The sequence below is a fragment of the Gossypium hirsutum genome, chromosome D10 (genome assembly GCF_007990345.1).
Source record: "Gossypium hirsutum isolate 1008001.06 chromosome D10, Gossypium_hirsutum_v2.1, whole genome shotgun sequence".
Taxonomy (NCBI): Eukaryota; Viridiplantae; Streptophyta; class Magnoliopsida; order Malvales; family Malvaceae; genus Gossypium; species Gossypium hirsutum.
In genome coordinates this window covers 4001484-4025910 of record NC_053446.1, presented here as the reverse complement: position 1 = coordinate 4025910, position 24427 = coordinate 4001484, and the positions used below count along the sequence as shown (strand labels likewise).

The following is a 24427-nucleotide window of genomic DNA, read 5'->3' as shown; positions in this document are numbered from 1 at the left end:
ATTAACTATTAGATGATTTATAAGTTATCGTCATCATATTCTCAATAATACATGATGAAAAATTATACATTGTCACTATTAATTTTTACTGTCACACCTAATGTAATGAATACAACTATTTTGTGTCACAAAATATAAATAATAACATAAATATGATTTGCAATAACAATATTTTAGGCACCACTAATAAGTAAATTTGTTATAGTGACTCTCTCAAACCATTGATCTTTGTGAATTTTCACACCATCCACGGTGTGAATTGCCCTCACTCTAGTGGCTCTTCGTACCTCTCATGGGGTGAACCACCACGGTAATTGGATGAACAATTGAAAGAATAAACATAAAAGTTGATTACGTAGTTAAATAAATATTATTGGCTTGCAATTCTTTGAAATTAGCTTAGCTACGAGTAGCACATCAACACAGTTTGTATACAAATTATACACTAAGAACAAGGTCCTAACAATGAATGGATAAGTGCTTTCTCAGTGCTATACTGAAACAAACAACATTTGTTAAATAAATATTATTGGCTTGCAATTCTTCAATCAGTATGAATTAGTATTTATTTGAATTGTGCTTAAATAAATCTTTAATAAGAAATCAAATAGGCAAAGATCTTTAAGAAATAGGCTTCTATAAGAACTATTTAAGGTAACATGACTGCACATAAAATCTTTAAAAAAAAAAAGTCATTACTTGATTGATATTTAACATGATCTAATCCATTAAATAGCTGCTTACAATCCTTAGAGATATATAGAAGAAAACAAGATTTTTTAGTCAAAAGAATGTCGAATGTCAAAATATGTCAAGTTGTCCAACAATCAACTTGCAAAGCGAGTTAAACTAGCTTTGTATATGAAACATGCAACTAACAACAAAGACAAATACAAGAGGGCAGGCAAGGGCTTTAGCCCTAAAAAATGAAAACTCACATTTTAATTCTTTTATAAACGATGAAATTAGAAAGTTATATATGATAAAAGTGCATTTTTACCCCTCAAAAAAAATAATTCCTTCAAAAACGATGAAATATAAGTTAATATATAATAAAATTATCTTTGATCTCTAAAAAATTTTATAATTCGATTTTATTCTCTAAAAATATTTTAGATTCGCTCCTAGCTAACAAATTATATAGAAGTCAACTATCTAAACCATTTCAAAAATGGTACCCAGTTTTCAATTGGATTTGCATAAAAAAAAATTGTGATGATACCATTATTGGCATTCAATATAATTTTTAAGTAAATATTATAAATCGGAAACTTTCAAAAACTAGACTAAGGAGACGTTTGGATTGGTTTAATGAAAACATAACTACAAAATTTGGAACATTCCACAGAAGGTTTGCCAAAAATCATTGACCGAACACAACTAATTGTCACAGATTACAATGCTTTATGAACTTATTCATCATTGATCTCTCCTTAAGCATTGGATTTTTTTTTTCTCTCTTTTGCTTGTTGATTTCCATGCTTCAGGAAATTAGCCCAAAACTCTTAAATCTTTCAAAGCCTCGGTGAAGCAAAGCAAACTAGAGCCACAGGTTCATGCAATAAAACCGCATTGGAGTTGGAGAAGGCTCATGCACAACGCGTCACCTCCTTGTATAGCAAGAAATAGAAAACCGTGGACAACACCACGGGAAGGTAAAGGAAGATTTTCTTAGTGAAAATTGATTCATTTTCACACCCTTCTTCAACAATGGTCTCTAGCATTGGACAAGTTGAAGATTTTCTTGTCGAAACGAGACGTGCAGGTGCCACTGCACCCCAGTTGTGCTTGCATCCCATCTCTTTCATCATCTCTAAAAGTTTATTGAAAAAAAAAGAGCTGTTTTTGAGTGGTTTTTGAGTATGGGTTTTGGTGGTTGAAGGATAATATTGTTAAGGATAGAGGAATTGGGGGTCTGGCGAGGTTGGAGAGCGAAGGAGGGATTTATAGAGGAAGGAGAATAAGGGGTGCTACAGTGCTTAAAATAAGGAAAGATGAAAGACAGAAAAGACTGGCAGTTTGTTGGCAATAATTTAGACCAGAACAGACACAAAGATGGAGGTTAACCCACGTTAGCAAACAATATACATTCTAAAGTTGACTCTTGTTTTTTTTCCCCTTGTTATAGCAAACAGTCTTTTCTATTTTTTCAAGAGACAGATTGAAATATATCATTTCATACTTGGCACTTCTAATAATCCATGAGATATAGATTGGATTTTTCTCACCAAAGTTAATATAAATATATATATATATACATAAAGATTACTTATCATGACCAGATAAGACAAGACATGGAAAATTCCCTAAGGAAGAGGCAACTGGATGCCTTACTACCGTCATTAGATCACTGGTCCATCCCCCTGTGATTGTGAAGGCCAACCAACCACATTTAGGCCTATAATTTATGGATAAGGATTAAGAAGAAAAAAAAAATGGAATTTGCAAGTAAAATTATATGGTTAAGAGTTCATAGATATTGAGCAATGTATTTCACCTATCAACACACGGTCGACAAATTTGTTCTATCTACAATCCACATTGCCTTGGCCTTGCCTAGCAAACATCGACTGGAAAGGTCGGAAAACAGTACAATACTGATCGGTCTTTTCAAGTTTCAATGCAGTCTGAATGAAACAAAAAAATTCGGACAGAGGCACATGCAGTGGATACAACTGCACGTGTTTGGACAATGTGGTTGATTCTCTTCTCTTTCAAGGGCTATATACGAGTAAAGACGATAATAATAAACCAGACAAATGAAACACAGTCCTGTTTTTGGATAAGAACATTGTCAACTTAACCTGTGTCCTCTTGTACTGGGAAAAAAAGGGGTTTTTTAACGTTATTGTATTCAATGTACAGGAAGCTATTCAAAGAGAAAGTTATCTACTTTGCATTCATTTGTCACAACATATAGCATTGTCCTGAAAATATTCCTTTCGTTGATCTATTAGCATGTATAACAAGCTTGTTTGTAAATAATTCAGAAAGGGAATAGCCTAAATGATTTACTGGATTATGGTTTGATATCACAGGCGAATCACACTGAAAGGCTTTTCCAGTTCCACGGTAAATAATTTGTGTCTACTAACACCTGCACAGAAAAGTATACAAAAGCAATGTGTCATACAACACTTCCAGAAATTTGAAAAGAAGGGAATATATCCAGGGGTGGAATTTGCAGTAGATTAACTGTTGGGGATGAGGAGGAGCAAAGGAAGAAAACAGAGAACACAGAACAATGAAGCAAGATGCAAGAAATATTTTTACTTGCTCACAAATGTGCAGCAAGGGAGCTTATGGCTGATAGCTCATTTTGCTCATTCATTCAACTAGAAAAAACAATACATTTATAGCCAAATACATCACCAAATACTACCTACTACCACTAATCATACTTTGAAACTAGTAAACTTAACTTGCACACAAGCTGATTATGTCAATCAGCACCTAAAAATATCAAAACAATACCAACTTAGTTCATTTTCAACTAAGTAGCTTAACAAAGTAATTAAACAACCTTGCTGTTACAGCAAGCATACGTGCTGCAGCATGTTTACAAGCTGCATGCACTTAACCAAAAATATAACAGCAGCATGGTTGGCCAATTTTCAACACTCTTCCTTGGACTCCATGCCGCAAATACCAATCATTCATCAAGTTTTTTGAACTTGGCAGTCCTTAGATGCTTTGTTTCAAGCTGACTCTGCTCAAGCAATTCATTTTCAACCTTGGCTTCATTCTCAACCAAATCTGACTTACACGCTTGACTATTCCAGTCTTTTGTGCCAAAGATTTGTTCATCAAATGGAGTCTTCTCCTCCTTCACAGCCTTGGTTGACAACTTGCCCTTCAAACACATCTTGCCTTGTTTCTTTGTTCATTACTGTCCTGTTTCTTCTTGCACATACTCCCTCCTGCTGTAGAGTGTCTTCATGCACATACTCCATCAACTCCTCCTCAGCTTATCCCAAGCTTGTTTGGGAGTCTCACAGGGGTGAGATGTTGCTGTCTTTTTTACAAGCAGTCCTCAAAGATGACAGGCTTTAACAGCTTCTTGTCTTTCTTAACAAGCAGCAGAAGCAAAAACAAGCCCTCAAAGACTTGGGCTCATGATACCATTTGTTGGGGATGAGGAGGAGCAAAGGAAGAAAACAGAGAGCACAGAACAATCAAGCAAGATGTAAGAAATATTTTTACTTGCTCACAAATGTGCAGCAAGGGAGCTTATGGCCGATTGCTCATTTTGCTCATTCATTCAACTAGAAAAAACAATACATTTATAGCCAAATACATCACCAAATACTACCTACTACCACTAATCATACTTTGAAACAAGTAAAACTTAACTTGCACACAAGCTGATTATGTCAATCAGCACCTAAAAACATCAAAACAATACCGACCTAGTTCAATTTCAACCAAGTAGCTTAACAAAGTAACTAAACAACCTTGCTGTTACAGCAAGCATACGTGCTGCAGCATGTTTACAAGCAGCAGGCACTTAACCAAAAATATAACAGCAGCATGGTTGGCCAATTTTCAACATTAACATTTGGTAAAAGTAAAATGAATGCAAGATAATAGTATTTGGATGGAAGTGTAGAGAATTAGAAGTTTTTGTTTATCACTTGTTGAGCTTTTACCTTGGAGACAGTAGATGTAGGAGTGTGATAAAAACGGCAACGGTTACCGAAGAAGAACCGATAAAGACATATGCAAGACCAAGGAAGTCATTCTTTCCCCCCAACCAGCTTGTCGTTGAAAGAACAAGCTTCTTTTTGCCACCAAAACTGAATGTGTTGTAGTTGTTCATTAGGTGGACCACTACAACATTATCCACATCTAAATCCATTTCGATTCTCCCATACAATTTTTGGAAGCTAGGGAGGGCAGATGTATGCATCCATACAATAAGATCCTCCTGATCGCTCAGCTACAATGCATTCATTCACCAGCGTCAAAAGAAAGTGCAGAAAACCAAAAACCAAAAGATTATTTCATATCTCAAGCTCTAGCTGAATACATTATTCAAACTGAATAGACTGTATTAACATAATGAAAAGAAGAAAACTTGTTATTGAAAGATATATGCTAGTTGGTTGTACTGGATAAGTAATTTCTTGCTAGACAAAAGAATCGGAGAAAGGACAGTAGAAAGCCTCTAGAAAGAGACAATACTTACTGGAATTCTTGGTTTCAGCTTCCCACCGCCAATCACTGTACCATTTTGGAAATTGAAAGGATATACATTCTTTCCGAATTTGTGTTCCCAGTCACTCTTCCAGGCAATGTTCTTCCTGTTGACCTTGAGTTCTTCTCTATCACTAATAAATGTAAATTTATCATTAAATAAACTCTATGCTATTAACCCCCAAGGAAGGATATGCTGATCATTGCTGAACTCTACAGGATGACATGTAATGGTGTCATGATACTTACGTCCACGTAATAGTTGCTGATCACTTCTGCTTTTGATGTACCTGGAAAATGTTTAGACCGGTGAAGTGTAAACTGAAGAAACAATGAAGATTAAACCAAGAAAATTTTGAAATTTGAATCAAATGTAAATAAAAAATAAGTAAACAACTAAGGTAAAAAGGGAAATATTGTAAGCAAGGCCTCGACCATGAATAGTTATTTTAAGGTCAACAGACTGCCAAATGTAAAAGTAAGGCAACAAGCCACTTGATAATTCATTTAAAAACTCTGGTGGCAATGGATCACTTTATCATTGCTGATCAAGCCAAAACTTTAAACCCATCAAATGAAAGACTCCGCACCATCGGTGGTTCTGATAATAATTATCAAGCTGATAGTAAATGTCAATAGGAGCTTTCATGTACTTGGGCACCTACAAAGAAATGTTCGATGCAAAATAAGTGTTACGGAAAAACAGTGATATGCAGCTTAATAAGGACCTGTGTTCTACTAAAAATAATGCACCTATGCTAGCATTGAATAGATGTTTCTCTCGACATTGCACAAAATAAAATTGACTCACAAAGGATTATGGAAAAAGGATAGAAAGAAATACTATGTAACAGTTCAGTTACCCTTCCAATTAACTCAAATTCCACAGATAATAACTGGTTTTACTTCATAGTAAATTTCAAAGCCACGTGATGCAAATTTGCACTTTAACTAGAAATAGACACTCAATTCCTCATAGTCTGTACTGCAATGTAAGCACTGTAATCACAGAGAAAGAATGGATGAAGATATAGCTTTGCTAGACAAAGATTTAAATATATGAAACATTTCCGTATTAACTATACGTTGAACTTACTACACCAACTTAAAGTTATATTTGAACACTTTAAAAGGAAGCAAGATTTTCACACTGAAGACATGGTTGATGAAGAAAAGATGTATCACCTTGAAGGAAAGAGAACAGTTCTTGGGAATAGAGTCATCCTGGATATATGAAACCTTATTGATTCTAAATGGCTTAGGTACACATCCTATATCATATCGTTTCACAATTTCAACAACCTACCAAACAAACAAAAATGCTTATTCACATGTTCTAAATATATCAATGGATGTTTGGAAAAGAAGTATAATATATAGCCACATGAGATTACAAGAGCTAAAGAATGGGCAATTGCACTATGAGAAGCTCGCAGAGTAACAAGGCCAACAGGAATGAAAATGACACCTATAAACAAAAATATCAGAATGACCTGCAGAAATGAAGATGAAACACATAAATAAAGTTAGGAAATAATCAGCATTAATAAATAATAACAGTTAACATCATAAAATGCAAGTTAAAATATGGGCTAGAGATGAATGAGAATTTCTGGTACTAAGAATGTTGTCATTGTCATGCTCTCACCCATGCTGGACTAAGGACAGGTTTGCTGAGTAAACAGGTAAAAAGCTGTAAAACAACCATAAAAAGGTCAACAAAATATTAATAAGGCAATCTTGATTGCTTAGTGGACTAAATAGCAAGTCACCAGAAACCAAAAAAGAAATTAATCCTAAATAAGAAAATAGAAGATGATTGTAGACAGCTTTGCTACCACTTCATATAATTATAATTTTTAGTTTAATGATGATTATGGAGGAACAATTCAAAGAATACACCATCATCCACCTGCTGCTCTCACTGCCACAAATCCCCAAGAAGAAAAGACTCAAGTTTACATGCATAGAAGGGGAGCCACTAGTGCAAGTGCAGAGACAGCCACATGGATGAACACATTTGCTTACCTTTGCTTGCAAATATTCACAGACAAATGCTAACAATGCAGGTAGTAGACATACGTAAAGACACAATAGACTAGTATTTTGTATCAGTTCTGTATGTTTATATGACTTCACATGTACTTGGAGCTCAAACGCATAAATGAAAGATAGGCAGGCATGGGATTTCATCCCTCCGCATCCATCTAGGTGATAGCACATAAGGATCCGTGTATGTATGTATGTATGATTTAAATAAGACTAAAAGCCAAAGGAAAACAAGAGTTAAGAGTACAGACATGAAACCTGATTCCCTGTCTCGGGATCTTCCTCTATCAGTGTCCGTCATTTCCAAATCTCCACGGTGATGTTCTACTACCGCAATCTTTCCAGCAACCTCTAAAGTTGCATTTCCTATTTAACAACACAACAAAAAAAGCAGTAAATCACAACCCTTTCTATGTGTTATATATGCACTTTTACTTAAAACTCAGCATTGAATCTCCACTATAATAAAAGATAATTCATTTCACTTGCAATCTTTCCATTTTCTTTCTATTCCTAGATCACAAACTCATAAGTGCTGCTCCAATTGAACTTGAATAGACATTAATCTTAGCTTAGCTTCTTAACTAATATCTCTTATTCTGCAATTTCTAAGCAACCAAACAGAGCATAAAGTTATAAATGGTAGTATCTATAATAACTTCGGCAACCCTCAATCTAAATCTCCATCCTAAAAGGATAAATGAATAAATATAGAAAAAAATCATCTTATAAATTACATTAACCTTTTTCAGTAGAAATTCTTTTGCACCACTAATTTGTGCAAGAGCCAAGTAAAAATCCAATTTCAAAAAAAAAAAAAAAAAAAAAACATTAACTTGTTTTCACATTCCTTTCCCTCCCATTTTCTCGTTAACCAAACAGGAAAATAGAAAAAAAAACTCGCACCGAAAGAGTCAACTTGAGAGAACTGGCGGCAATCTCGATAAGCTAAAAAGAATGAGCTTGAATACAAGGAAGGAAGATTGAACTGGAATCTTTTGATTCAACAAAATGAAGGAGACAATGTGTTTTACAACATTCACGTGGGAAAGCGACACTACCAAGCAACCAAAAACATAAATAAATAAAGGATTTTGGTCAAGTTTCATTTCCTTTTTCAATATTCTTCCATTATTTGTTAGTTCCATTTAGTTTAGAAAACTTAAAGAGTAGCTTTTGAAATTTTCGAAAAAAAAAAAGGATTTTGATTTTAAATAATATTCTAAATAATCTTATCTTATGTTAATAAGATGGCCATATAGCCGCCAAATGCTCTGTAGTTAAAGATGCTTTCTGCTCAACGATCAAGACATTTTCTTAGCTCTTTCCCTCTCCAATTTCCACACTTTCTGGCCACCCAAACAAGGCTTTTCAGCAGAATCTTCTCCTCTCTGTTAAACCTATGCAAGGAACAACGCCATCTCCCACAAATCCACGCAAGGTTCATCCTCCATGGCCTCCACCAGAACCCAACAGTTTCCTCTCATCTCATCGATTCCTATGCCAACTTTGGCCTCCTCAACCTCTCTTTACAACTCTTTGATTCCATCACCAACCCATGTTCACACCTTTACAACACGATGTTAAGAAATTTAGTGACTTCGGGTGAATATAAAAGGACTCTGTTGGTTTACAAGGACATGGTGGTAAAAAAGTCCATCTGCCCTGATGAGAAGTCTTACCCTTTAGTTATAAGAGCTTGTTCTTGTTTGTCAGAAGCTGATTATGGGAAAATGGTTCATGGGCAGTTGGCAAAATTGGGTTTTGATTCATTTGAGGTTGTTGGTGATGCTTTGGTGGAGTTTTATTGGGGATTGGGTGAGTTTGAGCATAAGGTGGTTGATGAAAAGCCTGTTAAGGATTTGGGTTATTGGAAAGATTTGATTGCTGAAGCTTCTCAAAGTGGTAATGTGGCCTCTATTATTAATTTATTGAGGACAAGTGTTGATTTAGGTTCATTGGGTATAGGAAAAGCTGTTCATTGTTGGGTTCTAGTTAGTGGTTTAAGTAATGATTTGTCTGTGAGGACTGCTTTGTTGTCAATGTATTCAAAACTAGGTAGTCTGACAAATGCAAGATTGTTATTTGAAACTATGCTGGAGAAGGACCTTGTTGTGTGGAATATAATGGTATCTGCATATTCTCAAAATGGAAAACCAAAGGAATCACTAGAGAATTTGAGGTGCATGGCAAATTTTGGGATTAAAGCTGATATGTTTACTGCTATTCCTACTATTTCCTCTATCAGGCAGTTGAAATCTATTGAGTGGGGCAAACAAATGCATGCTTATGTGACAAGAAATGGTTTGGACTATCAAGTGTCTGTTCACAATTCTCTTATTGATATGTACTGCGAATGTGATTGTTTAATTTATGCGCGTAAGATTTTTGACAATCTAACAAACAAGACTGTGGTTTCATGGAGCTCAATAATCAAAGGATATGTAAACCATGATCAGAATCTTGATGCTCTTTCTCTTTTCTCCAGGATGAAAACAGATGGCATTAAAGCAGATTTCATTACAGTTATCAACATCTTGCCTGCATGTGTGAATATAGGAGCACTTGAACAAGTGAAATGCCTTCATGGATTCTCTTTGAAGTTCAGTCTGAATTTGCTGTCATCTGTTAATTCTGCACTTCTTATCAGTTACGCAAAATGTGGATGCATAGTTTTTGCTAGAAAGCTTTTTGACGAAGAAAAAATTGATGGTAAGGATGTCATAACTTGGAACTCAATGATCAGTGCATATGCCAAGCATGGGAACTGGTCAGAATGTTTTGAGTTGTATAACCAGATGAAGCCGTTGAATCTGAAATTGGATCAAGTTACTTTTCTTGGCTTGTTGACTGCTTGTGTCAATTCAGGCCTTGTTAAAGAAGGTCGAGCGGTTTTTAAGGAGATGAGAGAAATCTATGGTTGCCAACCCAGCCAAGAACACTATGCCTGCATGGTAGATTTGCTAGGGCGAGCAGGACATATCAATGAAGCTAGAGAAGTTGTTAAAGAAATGCCATTCAAGCCAGATACTCGAGTGTGGGGGCCATTGTTGAGTGCCTGTAAGTTGCATTCCCAAACCAAATTTGCGGAGTCTGCTGCTGAGAAACTATTAACAATGGAACCAGAAAATGCTGGAAATTATGTTTTACTCTCGAACATATATGCGGCTGCTAGAAAGTGGGATAAATTTGCTAAAATGAGGAGACTTCTTAAAGAGAAAGGTTTAAAGAAGACCCCTGGCTGTAGTTGGCTACAAATAAATGGACACGTACACGAGTTTCGTGTTGCTGATAAATCTCATCCAAAAGCAAATGACATATATGCTTTACTTGGAATCCTAGAGTTTTCAATCAAGGAGGCCAAGGAGCAGACTGCAGAGAAAGTATCCTAAGTGCTTATTTCGTTCACCAGGGAATTGACAATAGAAAGTGATTAACCTTTATTACATTGAAGATACTGCTAAAACAGGCCAGATACAATGAAGAAGATGATGCAGTAAGCAGCTCAACTCATCAGCTCGCATTTGTGGCACCTTCTGTTTTGAGCTACCTAAGATAACAGATTATTCTGTTTGCAAGCCAACTAGAAATATTTAGGATGTGACTTGCCGTGATTGATGCTGCTCCAAATATCAAACATCTGTGGCAGCGAACCATTTCATAGAACTAAAATGAGCATGCCTGAAGCTCTTCTAAAAGTGTTTAGCATCACATGCGTTTGTCTTTTTTCTATTAGTACTTTCAGTACTAGTTTTGGCATTGATTTATTTCTTTATTGCCTGTATAAGTACCAACTTCTTCCAGATTTTATCATGCCAACATTCTGAGGATTCTACATATAGATCTAAAGGGGGTTGAATTGTGTACTTGTTAAGTTTCTATATTGGTTTAACCTGACAGCATGGGGTAACCGCTTCAATCCTGAGAACCACTCACCTGTATTATTTGTCTCAGGTTACATTTTAGTCGCTTATATTTGAAATATTACGTTTTAGTCACTTATATTATCATGTTGTAACATTTTAGTCACTGAGCCTTAATTGTCATTAAGGGTATAACGGTAAGTTAATGTGGCACGTTAAATTAATTTAAACTATAAAATTGGTCCATATATTTTTTTCATTTTGAGCTCTTTTTTTTTCTTTTATGTTCTTTAAATTTTCTTATTTTTTTCTTTATTTTTCATTCTCTTCTCCTTCTCCTTCTCCCTCTATTTTCCTCCCTTCTCTATCTGTTAAAACTAGTCCCTATACTTTTATTTTTTTTGAATCATTTAAATTGGGTAGATCAATCAAAGAGAGGGAAAAGCATAAGAGAATGAAAAAAAAGAGTCAAAAGAACATAAAAGAAAAAAATTAAATTGCTCAAAACAAAAAAATATGGGGACCAGTTGTATAATTTAACCTAAAATTTTTGTTTGAAATAATAATTTATCATGTAAGTGATTAAATATAACTAAATAAAAATGACTATTTTGATAGTTTACCTGGATTCTATTTGAATATAATAAGGGGACCAAAATCATAATTTCACCTTGTTTTCTATTGGTTCTTCGTTTGCATTCTTAAACCCGAACTAAAACCCTTTCCTCAAACTCTTCCTTCCAACTCAAAAATCTCCGCCGTTGCCGTCGCCATGTCCCTTATAGCAGGTTCCTACGAACGTTTCATTTGGGGCTTCAAACTGAAACCCCTAACTCATGACCCCCTTTCTCAATCTCTCAATCTTACCCAAATCTTCTCTTACCCATCCCACATCGCCCCCATAACCACCGTAGCCGCCGCTGGTCCAGCCGCTGCTTCCGGCTCTTCAGATGACACCATCCACATCTACGACCTCTCATCCGCCGCTTCCCTCGGTCCTCTTCACCACTTCTCCTCCTCCATCACTTCCCTCTCTTTCTACTGCCCTCCAAACCTCTCCTTCCCTCGTAATCTCCTCTCCGCCGCTGCTGATGGCACCATATCCATCTTTGACACGGAACCCTTTGTTCTTCTCAAGTCCTTTAGGTCCCATAAAAAGTGTATCAATGATTTGGCTGTTCATCCTTCTGGGAAGCTTGCTTTGAGTGTTTCTCGTGATGGGTGTTTGGCTATGTCGAATTTGATGAGAGGAAAAAGGAGCTTTTGTTGTAGGCTGGGAAAAGAAGCGACGATTGTTAAATTTGATGGGAGTGGAGAGAGGTTTTTTATGGCTTCCGAGGAGAAAATTGGTGTTCATTTAGCGGAAGATGCTAGGTTATTGTTGGAGTTGGATAATCAAAAACGAGTTCTTTGTGCTGCTCCTGGAGAGGTTAGTTTCTCTCTCTCTAATTTTAATAAAAAAGTAAATCTTTTTTAATATAGCTAGTAGCTTTGTTTCTTGAAGGAATAATTGTTGGAATATGAAACATTTTTGGTAAAAGAGTCACTGCTTTAAAATGTCTAGAGATTTGATTTTTATAGGCATGTAAGTTAAGGTTGGCTGCCTGAGATTGTAAATTGTGTTATGAATTGAATAATTTGGTGTGGGGATGTTAGTATATAGATTTTCTATTTTGGTTGATTGATTTGAGTATGTGTTAGTGATGTTCTGCTTAAAGTTTAATAGAAAATAGAGCTAAAAGGTCAGAAGCTAGAAGCTCAACTCATTCACCAAGTAGCTGAACCATCTTTTGGTATGAATCTACTGTTTGTTGGCGCCTTAGAAGATGGAATAAGGTCATTTTGATGGGGGGTATAGTTTTGTTTCAAAGATAGGTGTTCTTCGAGATGTCAGCATCTTCCAAAGCTCGGATATTTAACACATAAAGAAACATGTTATAGTGGATGAAGTTCTAGGATCCCAATGTTGTGGCAGTCTTCTAGTACTCTTAGGCTACTTGTTTCATGATGCACGATTCTTGTTTTCTCGTCATTTATAATTTGAATTTCTAAAGGCATATTGTGATTTTGCCAGGGTGGAATTTTATTTACTGGTGGTGAGAGCCGTAGTATTACAGCATGGGACACAAACAGCGGTAAGGTTGCTTATTGCATCGAAGATGCACATTCTACCCGTCTAAAAGGTGTTGTTGTGCTTACCAAAGATGGTGGTAGTGATGATGAACCATATTTAGTGGCATCTGCATCATCCGATGGGTTTATACGTGTTTGGGATGTTCGGATGGCTGCCAAGGAGAAGCCAAATCCATTGGCCGAGGCTAATACGAAGTCCAGGCTGACTTGTCTTGCTGGATCATCTCTCAAATGTGAGTATTCAGCTTGTTCTTATACCTACTGACTCGTCTGTCTAGTAAACTTATGGCCATATTGATGTCTTTCATTGCCATCAATATAACCATTCTAATTGTTTCCATGTGCTGTTAAATGATGGAAAACTCTTGCCTGAAATTATTATGGGAACTTCTTTTGATGTGCATTATTTGTGGTTCTTTCACCTCACAGTAACTTGTTTTGCTGACAATACTAAATGATTATGACATAACCTGATTTTTTATTATTTTTCTTCTCGGAGATTATTATATGAAATTGTAGGCATTCTGAATCTCATGTGCTTGATTTATTGTGAATTGTAACTGCTATTCATTGATTCAATATATCTCTCTTTCACAGCTTCTAAACGACCTCGGATTGGGAAGAGTACTCCTAAAGAAGAGGATGTGGCAGAAGAAGTATAAGAAAATTTGCCAGTGAGCTTGAACTATGTAGAAGGGGTTTTGAGAGCTCTCTCATGGTTGCTGAAAAAAATCCTGTTTTTTTATTCACAACTGATAATTCAGTTCATATTGAGTTTGACTGTTGAGTTGTATCATTTTATTTAAAATTTATTACTTAAATTGAGATTCTCATAAAATTTTCCACTATGTGTATGTGTCACGGGGCTAGACCTTTCGTCTCGCAAACCGTGCGGTTTTAGGCGATCCGTTTGCTCCAAACTCGCTTAAGTCAGCCTTAACTCAAATGAGGATTCCTTAAGAACTCCTCCAAGGCACCAATTGAAGAGCGGAAGTGATTTGAGCCAAAAGAAGCTAAGCCAAAGAACAACAGAAAGCCACAGAAAAGAATGCACACAAGGTGTTTGAGTAAATGCTCTCAGAACTCTATTACTCTTAAGAATTCAGAATATCATGGAATGAGTACAAATGAGGGGGAGGCTCTCTATTTATAGTTGAGCTCCCCCAAAACCGACGGTCAAGATACAATTACATCGACGGATGAGATTTAACCATATCCCTTAATTTTAAGGATTTACAAGATAAGCCTTATCAAATCTAATCTAATCTTTACAAGATATGATTCCCTCTATCTCTAAGATTAGTTACCATATTAGCCTAAGTTGCCATCTCTTCGCTATCGGGCCAACCAGGCTTCAATCTGACAGGCTTGTCCAATATCTCTTTGAATCGGGCCAGTTCTTGTGGGTCAAATGATCCTCATCTGAGCAACAGACCTTTATTGGATGCATTTGGTGCGCTGGTCACGGGCTTTGAACTACGGCCCGTGACATTCTCCCCCACCCATTCTCGCAACGTCCTCGTTGCGACTTCCGAATGGCACTACTTGATTCGCCTCAGTCTCGTCTTGATGCCTTAGCCTTTCCCTTCCTTTGGGACTTTTGCCTCAGCTTTCGCCGCTTCTTAACTCGAACCGTCCTACTCGTTTGTACATCTCGACGACAAGAAGCTATGTCGCTCTCTTGCCCACATTCTAACTTGACTCGAACAGAATCCTCTTGATTCAACACTCTTGGCCTCGCTTTGCCCACCGTCTCTCGGCCTCTTTGCTCAAGAACTTCGAAAGGGCTTTTACGTTCTTGCCAAGTACACAAGTTAGAATGCAAAACACTATCACAGTGTTCGGAATGTACCTTACTCGCAGCATTTACTTGTCCCGACTGTCTTTGCATCGCTCCATTTCCCTTGAAGCCCGATGCACAACCCACCTTCCCCAAAGGTGTCGGCTCCACAGTCGAATCTGCAGGCTTCATATCGAACTCTTGCGCCACTAACACTTCCGAAGGAGCTTTCGTAACCACTCGTTCTATCGAGTCGATGTTCCTCCCATACGAAACATCCTCGACTAGTTGGATTGACGACAACACCTTTGCCCCTACTTTCATATTTCGATGCACCGGAACAATAATATTTGTTAACGGACCGGTGATAATATGGATTTGATCGGCCCATGGATACAGAACTGTTTGAATCCTGTCAAGGAAGTTTAAGCCAAGTACATAATCGTAATCATCTAATTCGATTACCTCAAAGTCTTCATTGCCCTTCCATTCGTCGATGTGTAGCTCCACATTACGAACTACACCCATAGTTGGGGCCTCCTTGGAATTTACTGTCTTGATCTTCTTCTTCGATTTCTTAATCGGCAGACCAAACTTCCTTACAGCCTTTTCCGATATGAACAAGTCAGATGCTCTCGTATCAATAAGAGCATTCTGCTTCTGACCCGCAACGTTGATGTCTACAAACATCAACCCTTCTTTACCATTCCTCTTCTCAGGAATGAGCACCATCGAATTGACCCTCGATGGCTTTACCTCAATAGGCTTCGCCTCTTCCGGCTCATCGCTTCTCTTGATAGCCGAAACTAAAGATACCTTTGGGCAGTCCCTCTTCATGTGCGGTCCTTTACAAAAGTAGCACCGTAACTTTCCCCTCTTTTCTTTCGGGCTATTAGGTCTCCACTTCCCATTTCGTGGTTTCCTATCATCACCATCACTACTACTACCATTGCCATAATAGCTTTGTCCATCTTCACCCTCCTCATGGCATCCACCATTGCCCCTCCTATTGGGCTTGGAAGTTTCAAACCTGTCCCTTCTCGGTGCAAGTTCCACTATGGACTCCGCTACCATCATGGCTTTGGTAAGTTCCCGAACTCCTCGATGTTGCAATTCTTGCTTCGCCCATGGTTTCAACTCATCTGTAAAGGAGAAAAATGCTTCTTTCTCGCTCAAATCAGAGATCTGGAGCATGAGTTCACTGAACTCCCGCACATACTCCCTAACCGTGCCTCGTTGCGTTAGCCGACGCAACTTCACTCGAGCTTCATCCTCGGCATACTCGGAGTAAAACTGTGCTTTAAATTCATCTTGGAACTCCTTCCAAGTCCCAATCTCAGTACCACCACGTCTCACATCAGTGGACCTACGTCTCCACCATAACAAAGCAACGTCAGTGAAATACATAACAATAGTGTTTACCTTTGTAACATCATCCTCGATGTTCATCGCACGAAAGTATTGCTCCATGGCCCAAAGAAAGTTGTCCACCTCACTTGCAGACCTTGCCCCTTTAAACGCCTTCGGCTTGGGCACATCCATCGCTTGTGGCTTCGGCTTTGAAGCCAACATTCCATTCCCTATGGCAGCCTTGAAAATCTTGAGCTCCCCCTTAAGCTCATTGATCTCCTCCTTCAAAGCTGTCACCATAGCCTCGAGAGCATCGTTCTTTTCAGCCAGCTTATTCTCCGAGGAACCGATAGTATCCCACACAAATTCCCTGAGCTGTCCTTGCAATGTTCGCAACCCATCATTGTGTCTATCATCGACATCGTCGATCCTCTCCTTGACGTCCCCCATGGACTCCTCGAGAGTGACGACTCGATCCTCCAAAGCTGAAATTAAGTCCCTTGATTGACTCGCTTTTCTGGCCCTTCCTCGAGTCTCTATTGGCTCATTCTGACCAACAACTTCTTTCGACATCCCAACAGTGCCTTCGAACCAAAAGCTCCGATACCAACTGTCACGGGGCTAGACCTTTCGTCTCGCAAACCGTGCGGCCTTAGGCGATCCGTTTGCTCTAAACTCGCCTAAGTCAGCCTTAACTCAAATGAGGATTCCTTAAGAACTCCTCCAAGGCACCAATTGAAGAGCGGAAGCGATTTGAGCCAAAAGAAGCTAAGCCAAAGAACAACAGAAAGCCACAGAAAAGAATGCACACAAGGTGTTTGAGTAAATGCTCTCAGAACTCTATTACTCTTAAGAATTCAGAATACCATGGAATGAGTACAAATGAGGGGGAGGCTCTCTATTTATAGTTGAGCTCCCCAAAAACCGACGGTCAAGATACAATTACATCGACGGATGAGATTTAACCATATTCATTAATTTTAGGGATTTACAAGATAAGCCTTATCAAATCTAATCTAATCTTTACAAGATATGATTCCCTCTATCTTCTAAGATTAGTTACCATATTAGCCTAAGTTGCCATCTCTTCGCTATCGGGCCAACCAGGCTTCAATCTGACAGGCTTGTCCAATATCTCTTTGAATCGGGCCAGTTCTTGTGGGCCAAATGATCCCCATCTGAGCAACAGACCTCTATTGGATGCATTTGGTGCGCTGGTCACGGGTTTTGAACTACGGCCCGTGACATATGGACATAATTGAATGTCAAACTTTAGAAGCTCAGGTTAAAATCCAATTCTTAGAAGAAGAGGGGTAAGAAGTGAGAATCTTTAGGGTGAGGAAATATCAAATATCAGCCCCTAAACTTTTACCACATCTGGTTTTAAAACTAAAATGATACAAACTATATTGTTGATTATATTTGGTATTTTTATGCAAGGTTTTCAAAACTGATCATGCTATTGGTTGTTTGGTTTGATTAAATCAATCATTAAAAATAAAAATATATTCAAAATTCAATTCAAACAGTCGGTTCAATTAAATTTTCTGTTCGGTTTAATCTATCCATATCGAATTTTGAGTTAATTAATTCAATGTCCTCTAAACTGATATTTTAATTGGTTTTTAGTCCAATCGGTTCAATTGGCCGATTTGGTTCAATTAACTTGCCTTGTGAACGAGTGTTTTGTGATTTGGTCCAGTTAACTGACCTTGTTCAATAAGTTGATTTGGTCCGATTAACTTGCCTTGTGAAGGGTTGTTTTGTACCCCAAAAGACGGAATATAATTAGGGTAAACTAGTAAAATAGTCACTTTTGTTTACATTATGTTACATTTTAGTTATTTATATTTGAAATTTTACATTTTAGTCACTTATGTTTGAGATGATGATTTAACGTGCCACGTAAGCTTATTGGTATACCATTAATGATAATTAACATTCAGTGACTAAAATATTGTAACATGATAATACAAGTGACTAAAACATAACATTTTAAACATAAATAACTAAAATGTAATTTAAAACTAATAAAAGTAACTATCTTTGTACTTTACCCTTTATTTTAACATTCGAAAGCTCTATCGTAGATATTTCCCAGCTGAAACAGGAACCAGGGCATAGAGTCGGAAAACAAATGTGGACTTCAACGAAAAGGCCGACAAAAACCCAGTTTTGGTTTCTTTGTGTACGTACCATCAACAATGTAGCGCAATTTAAGATATATAAAATCAAAATCCTGAAACCATGTGGCCTCTCCATTGTAATAACAAAAGAATGATTAGACTGGGTTATCTCTGACAGTTGTTTATCATTCTAAGGCATACCCCCCCCCAAAAAAAAAAAGAATCTTCAAGAGTCCCAAGCCATGAGCCAAGAACAGAACCAACCTTCTCCTGCTGCTGCTCAGCCAGATCGGCGTCCTCCATTCGATCCCAGTCGAAGTACCCTTTTTCCTCTGTTATTTTTGCTTTCTGGTTTTTCTTTGTTTTTCCGTTTAAGGGTTTTTATCTCTGTGCTTAATGTTTTCTTCTCTGTTTCTCTTTTTGTAAATTTGGGTTTTTATTGGTTTATGCTCTTTGATTAAAGAAGAGTAATCTTTATAGGTATCGCTTGGTAAGATTTTTTTTTTGTTGGAAAAGTTTTGGGTTCAAAGAGCTGTGTAATCAATTGTGAATTGCGTTTACAGTACTTGAAATAGCTTTTATTATTTGTAGAAGTTATTTGTTGGTATAATGGTACTATGTGAAAGACTAAATTCTATTGCTTTAACCTAGATATTGATCTCTGTCTGCCTGGTTTTTTCTATTTGAGAAACTATCATTCAGTGCCTTCAATTTTATGCGAGGCACTCTTAGCCTTTTTTAAGAAGTTGCTTTAACTTGAAAGTATCTCAGTTACTTCAATATTCAAATGGTTATGGCTATTACAGTGTTGATGAGAGGGAGGGTTATGGTTTACTATGTTACTTGGACTTCATTTTTGTTGCATTACCTGTGGCTAACGGATATCTAAACACTGGTTTGGATATATGATCTAATAAGGATCTTCTAATTTCACTCACATCCGAGTCCGACTAATTTAGACGGTTTAACCTTACCTTCAGTCCACCAATGTGGTAGCTTTGTCAATAGATTTAGGATTTTTTTAGCCGGGGATCTTTGAAGACCTTTTATGAAATTCTTCTGTAAACCTCGAAATCTCTTTGTTTCACCATCTCTTAAAACGTATGCATGTTTATGCAGTGATTGGCATTATTAAGAGGAAGGCATTAATAAAAGAATTAGCTGCTGTATACCATGGTGAATGCCTTGCATACTGTCAAGAACTTCTTGAGCTTCAGAAAAAGTGGAATGAGGTATTTCATTTATGTATATCTATTGAGTAACATTTTCAGTCTAAACTTCTAAATATGTAATTATGATTATCTTTGGTCTCACTACAATTAATTAATTCTAGTTGCATATATACCTCTTCCTGCATTCTATAATGCAAGGAATCTGTTCTATGAAGCCACAGCCCGGGGTTGTTATATTTTCCAATATCTAATCATATATGAACTATTTAGAAGTGCTGTTAATTGTAGTTGGCCTTCTAGAACTTTCTGGAAATTGTACGTGAACATGTTCTTAGAAGTGCCGTTATCCTAATCTTTGTGTTCATTGAGATCCATGGATGGTTTTCTCATTGCTGCTGTTAAGAACCTATAACATTCTATATTTTTCCCGCTATGGTATTCATTTTCTCACTATTTACAGCCCTTTATTGATGATAAAAGCCCTGATGATTCGAGGAAGAAAATGAAGCCTCCAAAACGGCTAAAGAAGTCTCGCTAACCATACGGTAAGGTTCAAGTCTAATCTTACACGCAAATGTTATATCTATCAATGTTGTTTCTTTATATGCAGCTGAATTTATAAAAGCTAGTCCAAGGTTCATCATGTTGCCCAATTTACAGTTTGTTGAGTGGCCAGCAATACCAATCCCTCGTTTTTCGCTAGTGGTCAAATATTAATCATGTTGCCCAATTTACAGTTTGCAGATAATGTAATGGCTCTGAGATTTCATCACTTCCCTTCATCCACATAAGAAACATCTATCTAGATGCCTAATGACTAAGTGGAGCCTGGAAAAGATCAATCAGGATTTCTAGTTTCCATCATATTTCTGTATTATAGGTAACATATTAACACATGATTACTTGTCTAAGACAATCACAATTATGGTGTTTTTATACACTTGCTTGATCCAACTACCATGTCATCGAGCATCGGATAGTAGTTAGAAGCTCCCGGGTCATTGAACTTTATCTGCTTCGGCAACATTTGCTTGTATTGTGGTTCCGATTTGGGAGCTTGTCCCAGAGTTTGTTTCTACAACGTGCATAAGATCAGATTGCAGATGGTTCTTTCTGGATGTGATTTAGAATTAATTTATTTTTTTTTGTGATCTAACTCACTTTGTGTAATTGATTTCAACCGCGGGAAGATATATCGATTTTTCAACATTTGCAAACAAATCCATAATAAGGTATTCAGGTAATTTTTTTTTTTAAAAAAAGCAGAATCTTATTAAATAGACATTTTACATGGTATCTATTTAATGGGATTTTGTGAACCTTTTTAAAATCAAAGGTGGAAATAAAAAGGAGAAAAAGAAACATCAATCCATCACGGATCATGTCATAAGAAATATGAATTTATTTTTTAATCAACTCAACTGGTTTTAACATTACCGAAGGAGAGAATTTGATTATTATAGAAAATCAATGTATTCGGTAATTTGTTTAACAAGTTCTAGATCACTAGCACAGTTTTTTAATCTTTGACAGTGGTTTGACCAAATGGCTAGTCTTTTCATTCATGTGTTTTAACCACAATTGTTGATTTAAAAAGGACCTTACAATATCCCGTTAAAATAAGATATCACCTTAAATATTGCCAACATTTTAAGGGTTGCAATGTATGTGTTTGTTGTACGTAAAATGACTTAAGAAAAATATTTTTTGTATTTTCTTGTATTTGTTTTATGGAAAACAACTTGTCAACAGAAAATGACTTTCAATTCAATGGAAAATAAGCCCATTTTAGTGTAAATTGACTTACATTTTAAAAGGTACAAATCATTTTTCGAAAAAAAACTTTTTTATAAGTAATTGTATTTTTATATAAAAAATAGCTTGAATCAAGTCTAATATTATCATTATAATAATTTTTTATTTTAATTTTTAAAAGTACTAAGATATTAATATCAAATATTATAATGTTTAATATTATTAAACATATATATTCAATTATTTATATTTAATAACATAATAAATTATTATAATTAATAAAATTTATTATTTTAATAAATTATTTAATATTAAAAAGTATATTTTACAATTTATAAATATTTAATAATAAATATTTATATTAAAAAATATGAATATTTTAATTATATAAATATGAGTATTTATTTAAATTATTCTTTGCTTCATTTATTCCTTCAAAATCTAATGTGTCATTATCCACTCTCAGATATGTAATGTATGTAATTTAAATTAAGTTTCAATAAGGCATTGTTTATCATTAATTTTATATATATATGATCTTAATTATTATAAAATATCATCTTATTATAAAATAAATTTTGATTGTCAAAAGGAAATACTACTATAATAATTTGTACCAAATATATTTATGTTGTGTTTGGTTCACTAAGAACAACGTTTAAAAAATGATTTTAAAAAAATTTGGCAAAAAAAATTTATTTTACACAAAATCATTCAACTACAAAAAAAATATTAAATTTATAAAAAATCAATTTATTTCTTAAAAATCATTTTCTGAAAATGTTTTAAGTCAAACAAACACACTCTTTTATTTTCAATAAATGGTAATTAATGGCTTCAACGAGTTCTTCCCATAACACTTAAAATGTCAGTAATATATAGTGCATAAATTTATAAATTAATAATGAATGATCAAATATTATTTATAAAAAATATAATTATTAATATATCATTTAAAATTTATATTTTGAAAGGATTTTTGTTGGTAGGATACAGAAGTCTTCCATCCAATAATATAAAAAAAATCAAACTTTTTATAATATTAGGGGTGAAGTTAGAAAATATTTTTAGGGGTACGATAGTAAAAATATAATTTTACCATTTGAATAGTCTATATTTTTATAATTTTTAAAGGATTAAATTAAAATTTTATAATTTTTAAAGAAATCAAAATACAATTTTACTTTTATTAATTTAAAATTTTAAATAATTTAAATGAAAATTTTCTAATTTTAGTGACACCGGTGGTGGCCTATACACAGCTGTGTGGAATATAATTATAAATCCGAAAAACTCTAAAAAGTAAACAGTCAACTATTTATCATAAGATGATAAAATATACGACTCTCCCATCGCTATAAATGGTTTCATAAGCAATTTTTGTACACTCTAGAATCCTGAAATATGTTTGATTTCACCTATATGTGTTCATTTCACCTCCGACAATCATTCTATCGTGTGTTCCGGCAGCTTTGTAATCTAAGAACTAGGAATAATTATCGAATATTAGAAGATTATTCAAATTTATTTTCTTCCTTGGATGATGATCTCAAGTCAGGGATTTCTACAAACAGGAATTTAGTAACTAAGAGTAATGTTTGCTTAAGACAAGAAACGATGAAATAGTCTAGATACGTATTTTGATGCTCAAGACAAAGAAGCTGACAAGTAAGAAACAAGGTCCGTCATTATTGATACGCTATACGGAAACCCTAGCTACCTAGTTACTATGGGTGTTATAAGAGAAAATCATATCATTAGAGCCAAAGTGCACCAGCATCTTTGAGGAGAGGGATCAACGTGCCATTGATGTGGGAAGCGATGAGGGTTTCAATGCCACCAAGGAACTTACCACCAACAAACACGGCAGGGATAGGCTGTCGACTGCCATCTGCGGCGAGCCGAGAGAGGACAGCTTGAATGTCGGGACCTGCAACATGGTGGTCAAGCTCGATGGTAATGGGGGCAACGCCAAGGCCTAAGAGGAGTCGTTTGGCCACGGTGCACATGCAATCGTTGCCACTCGTACTGAAAAGGACAACTGCGTTGCTTGAAGCTAGCTGCTTCACTATCTCGTATGGATACTCAAGGTTCATTCTGTAAAGATCAGAGGCAGTTACAGAAGAGTGAAGATGAAGTGAAAAGTGAAAAAGGAGTGTTAAATGGAAAGGGTTGTTTACAGGTATATATTTCCATGAAAAAGATGAGAACAAAGCAGTAACGCAGAGAAAATTACAGTAAAGAATTCATTTTTACATTAATGTATAATGTATGATACTCAGTAACCACAAGAATAAGAAAGAGAGAAATGGTAACTCCAACTGAAACTGAGAAACGCCGCCAAAACCTGCCCAATTCGCTCCTAATCATTCACTACCAAAAAAAAAAAAAGAAGACTTTTTTATATAATTAATGTAGTTTTTTTATCATAAAGCCTTTCTAATGGCTTATTGAATTTATGTAAAATCATGATTCTTTTGTCTTTTTATTTACCATTCCTGTTTGTCTTTTGGCAAAAAGTTTCAGACCATGACAAATTGAAGTCACGTCATTTTTTGGTGTGTTTGGTTCAAGACTTCTGCAAAATGTTTCCCCTTTTCTGTACAAAAAGATAAAAATGGGGTTAATTACAATTGAATATGGTATAATTTGTGTTCTCGTATTGGAATAAAAATATTAAACTTAAAAAATGAGTTTAGATAAAAAAATTAAATTTATTTTAAATATGGGCTAAATTTGAACTTTGGTTATTTAAGTTCGAGTTCGGCCCATATTTAAAATAAATTAAAAAAATAAAATTATAATAAATATATAATACTACTCTAATGTAAATATTAAAATAATGTTAAAATTACTATATAAAAAAATTCAACAAATAAAAAATGTATAAAATTATTAAATATTAAAATAATATAATATAAAAAATTTTAAAAATTTTTAAAAATAATATGGGTGGGCCTAAAATGGGCTTAAATTAATTTTTTGAAAATATGGGCTGATTTG

At 35.5% G+C, this 24427-nt stretch overlaps 4 protein-coding genes and 1 pseudogene across 6 annotated transcripts; 3 read left to right on the top strand and 2 right to left on the bottom strand.

Moving 5' to 3' along the window:
- Positions 1 to 2872: 2872 nt before the first annotated feature.
- On the bottom strand, positions 2873 to 6904 carry LOC107915217 (putative ALA-interacting subunit 2; annotated as a pseudogene).
- A 1575-nt stretch (positions 6905 to 8479) lies between these two features.
- Positions 8480 to 11113, top strand: LOC107914292 (pentatricopeptide repeat-containing protein At1g11290, chloroplastic). The gene has a single exon (XM_016843163.2). It carries the CDS (start codon positions 8532 to 8534, stop codon positions 10635 to 10637), a length of 2106 nt encoding a protein of 701 aa, XP_016698652.2. The 5' UTR covers positions 8480 to 8531; the 3' UTR covers positions 10638 to 11113.
- A 614-nt stretch (positions 11114 to 11727) lies between these two features.
- On the top strand, positions 11728 to 14089 carry LOC107913807 (p21-activated protein kinase-interacting protein 1). The gene is made up of 3 exons (XM_016842447.2): positions 11728 to 12537; positions 13183 to 13474; positions 13839 to 14089. Exons 1-3 carry the CDS (start codon positions 11881 to 11883, stop codon positions 13901 to 13903), a joined length of 1014 nt encoding a protein of 337 aa, XP_016697936.1. The 5' UTR covers positions 11728 to 11880; the 3' UTR covers positions 13904 to 14089.
- Positions 14090 to 18438: 4349 nt separating this feature from the next.
- LOC107914324 (uncharacterized) lies at positions 18439 to 20771 on the top strand. 3 transcript variants are annotated; one of them, XM_016843199.2, is made up of 4 exons: positions 18439 to 18815; positions 19617 to 19729; positions 20130 to 20214; positions 20407 to 20771. In XM_016843199.2, the coding sequence occupies exons 1-3, from the start codon at positions 18740 to 18742 to the stop codon at positions 20205 to 20207; spliced, it is 267 nt and encodes an 88-aa protein (XP_016698688.1). In that variant the 5' UTR covers positions 18439 to 18739; the 3' UTR covers positions 20208 to 20214; positions 20407 to 20771. The 3 variants fall into 3 exon arrangements, with proteins under 3 accessions (XP_016698688.1, XP_016698686.1, XP_016698689.1); XM_016843197.2 differs by having other exon boundaries at positions 20330 to 20771; XM_016843200.2 differs by having other exon boundaries at positions 18466 to 18815; positions 20280 to 20771.
- A 2178-nt stretch (positions 20772 to 22949) lies between these two features.
- LOC121222328 (glutaredoxin-C9) lies at positions 22950 to 23674 on the bottom strand. The gene has a single exon (XM_041102842.1). It carries the CDS (start codon positions 23518 to 23520, stop codon positions 23182 to 23184), a length of 339 nt encoding a protein of 112 aa, XP_040958776.1. The 5' UTR covers positions 23521 to 23674; the 3' UTR covers positions 22950 to 23181.
- Between the last annotated feature and the right edge of the window lie 753 nt (positions 23675 to 24427).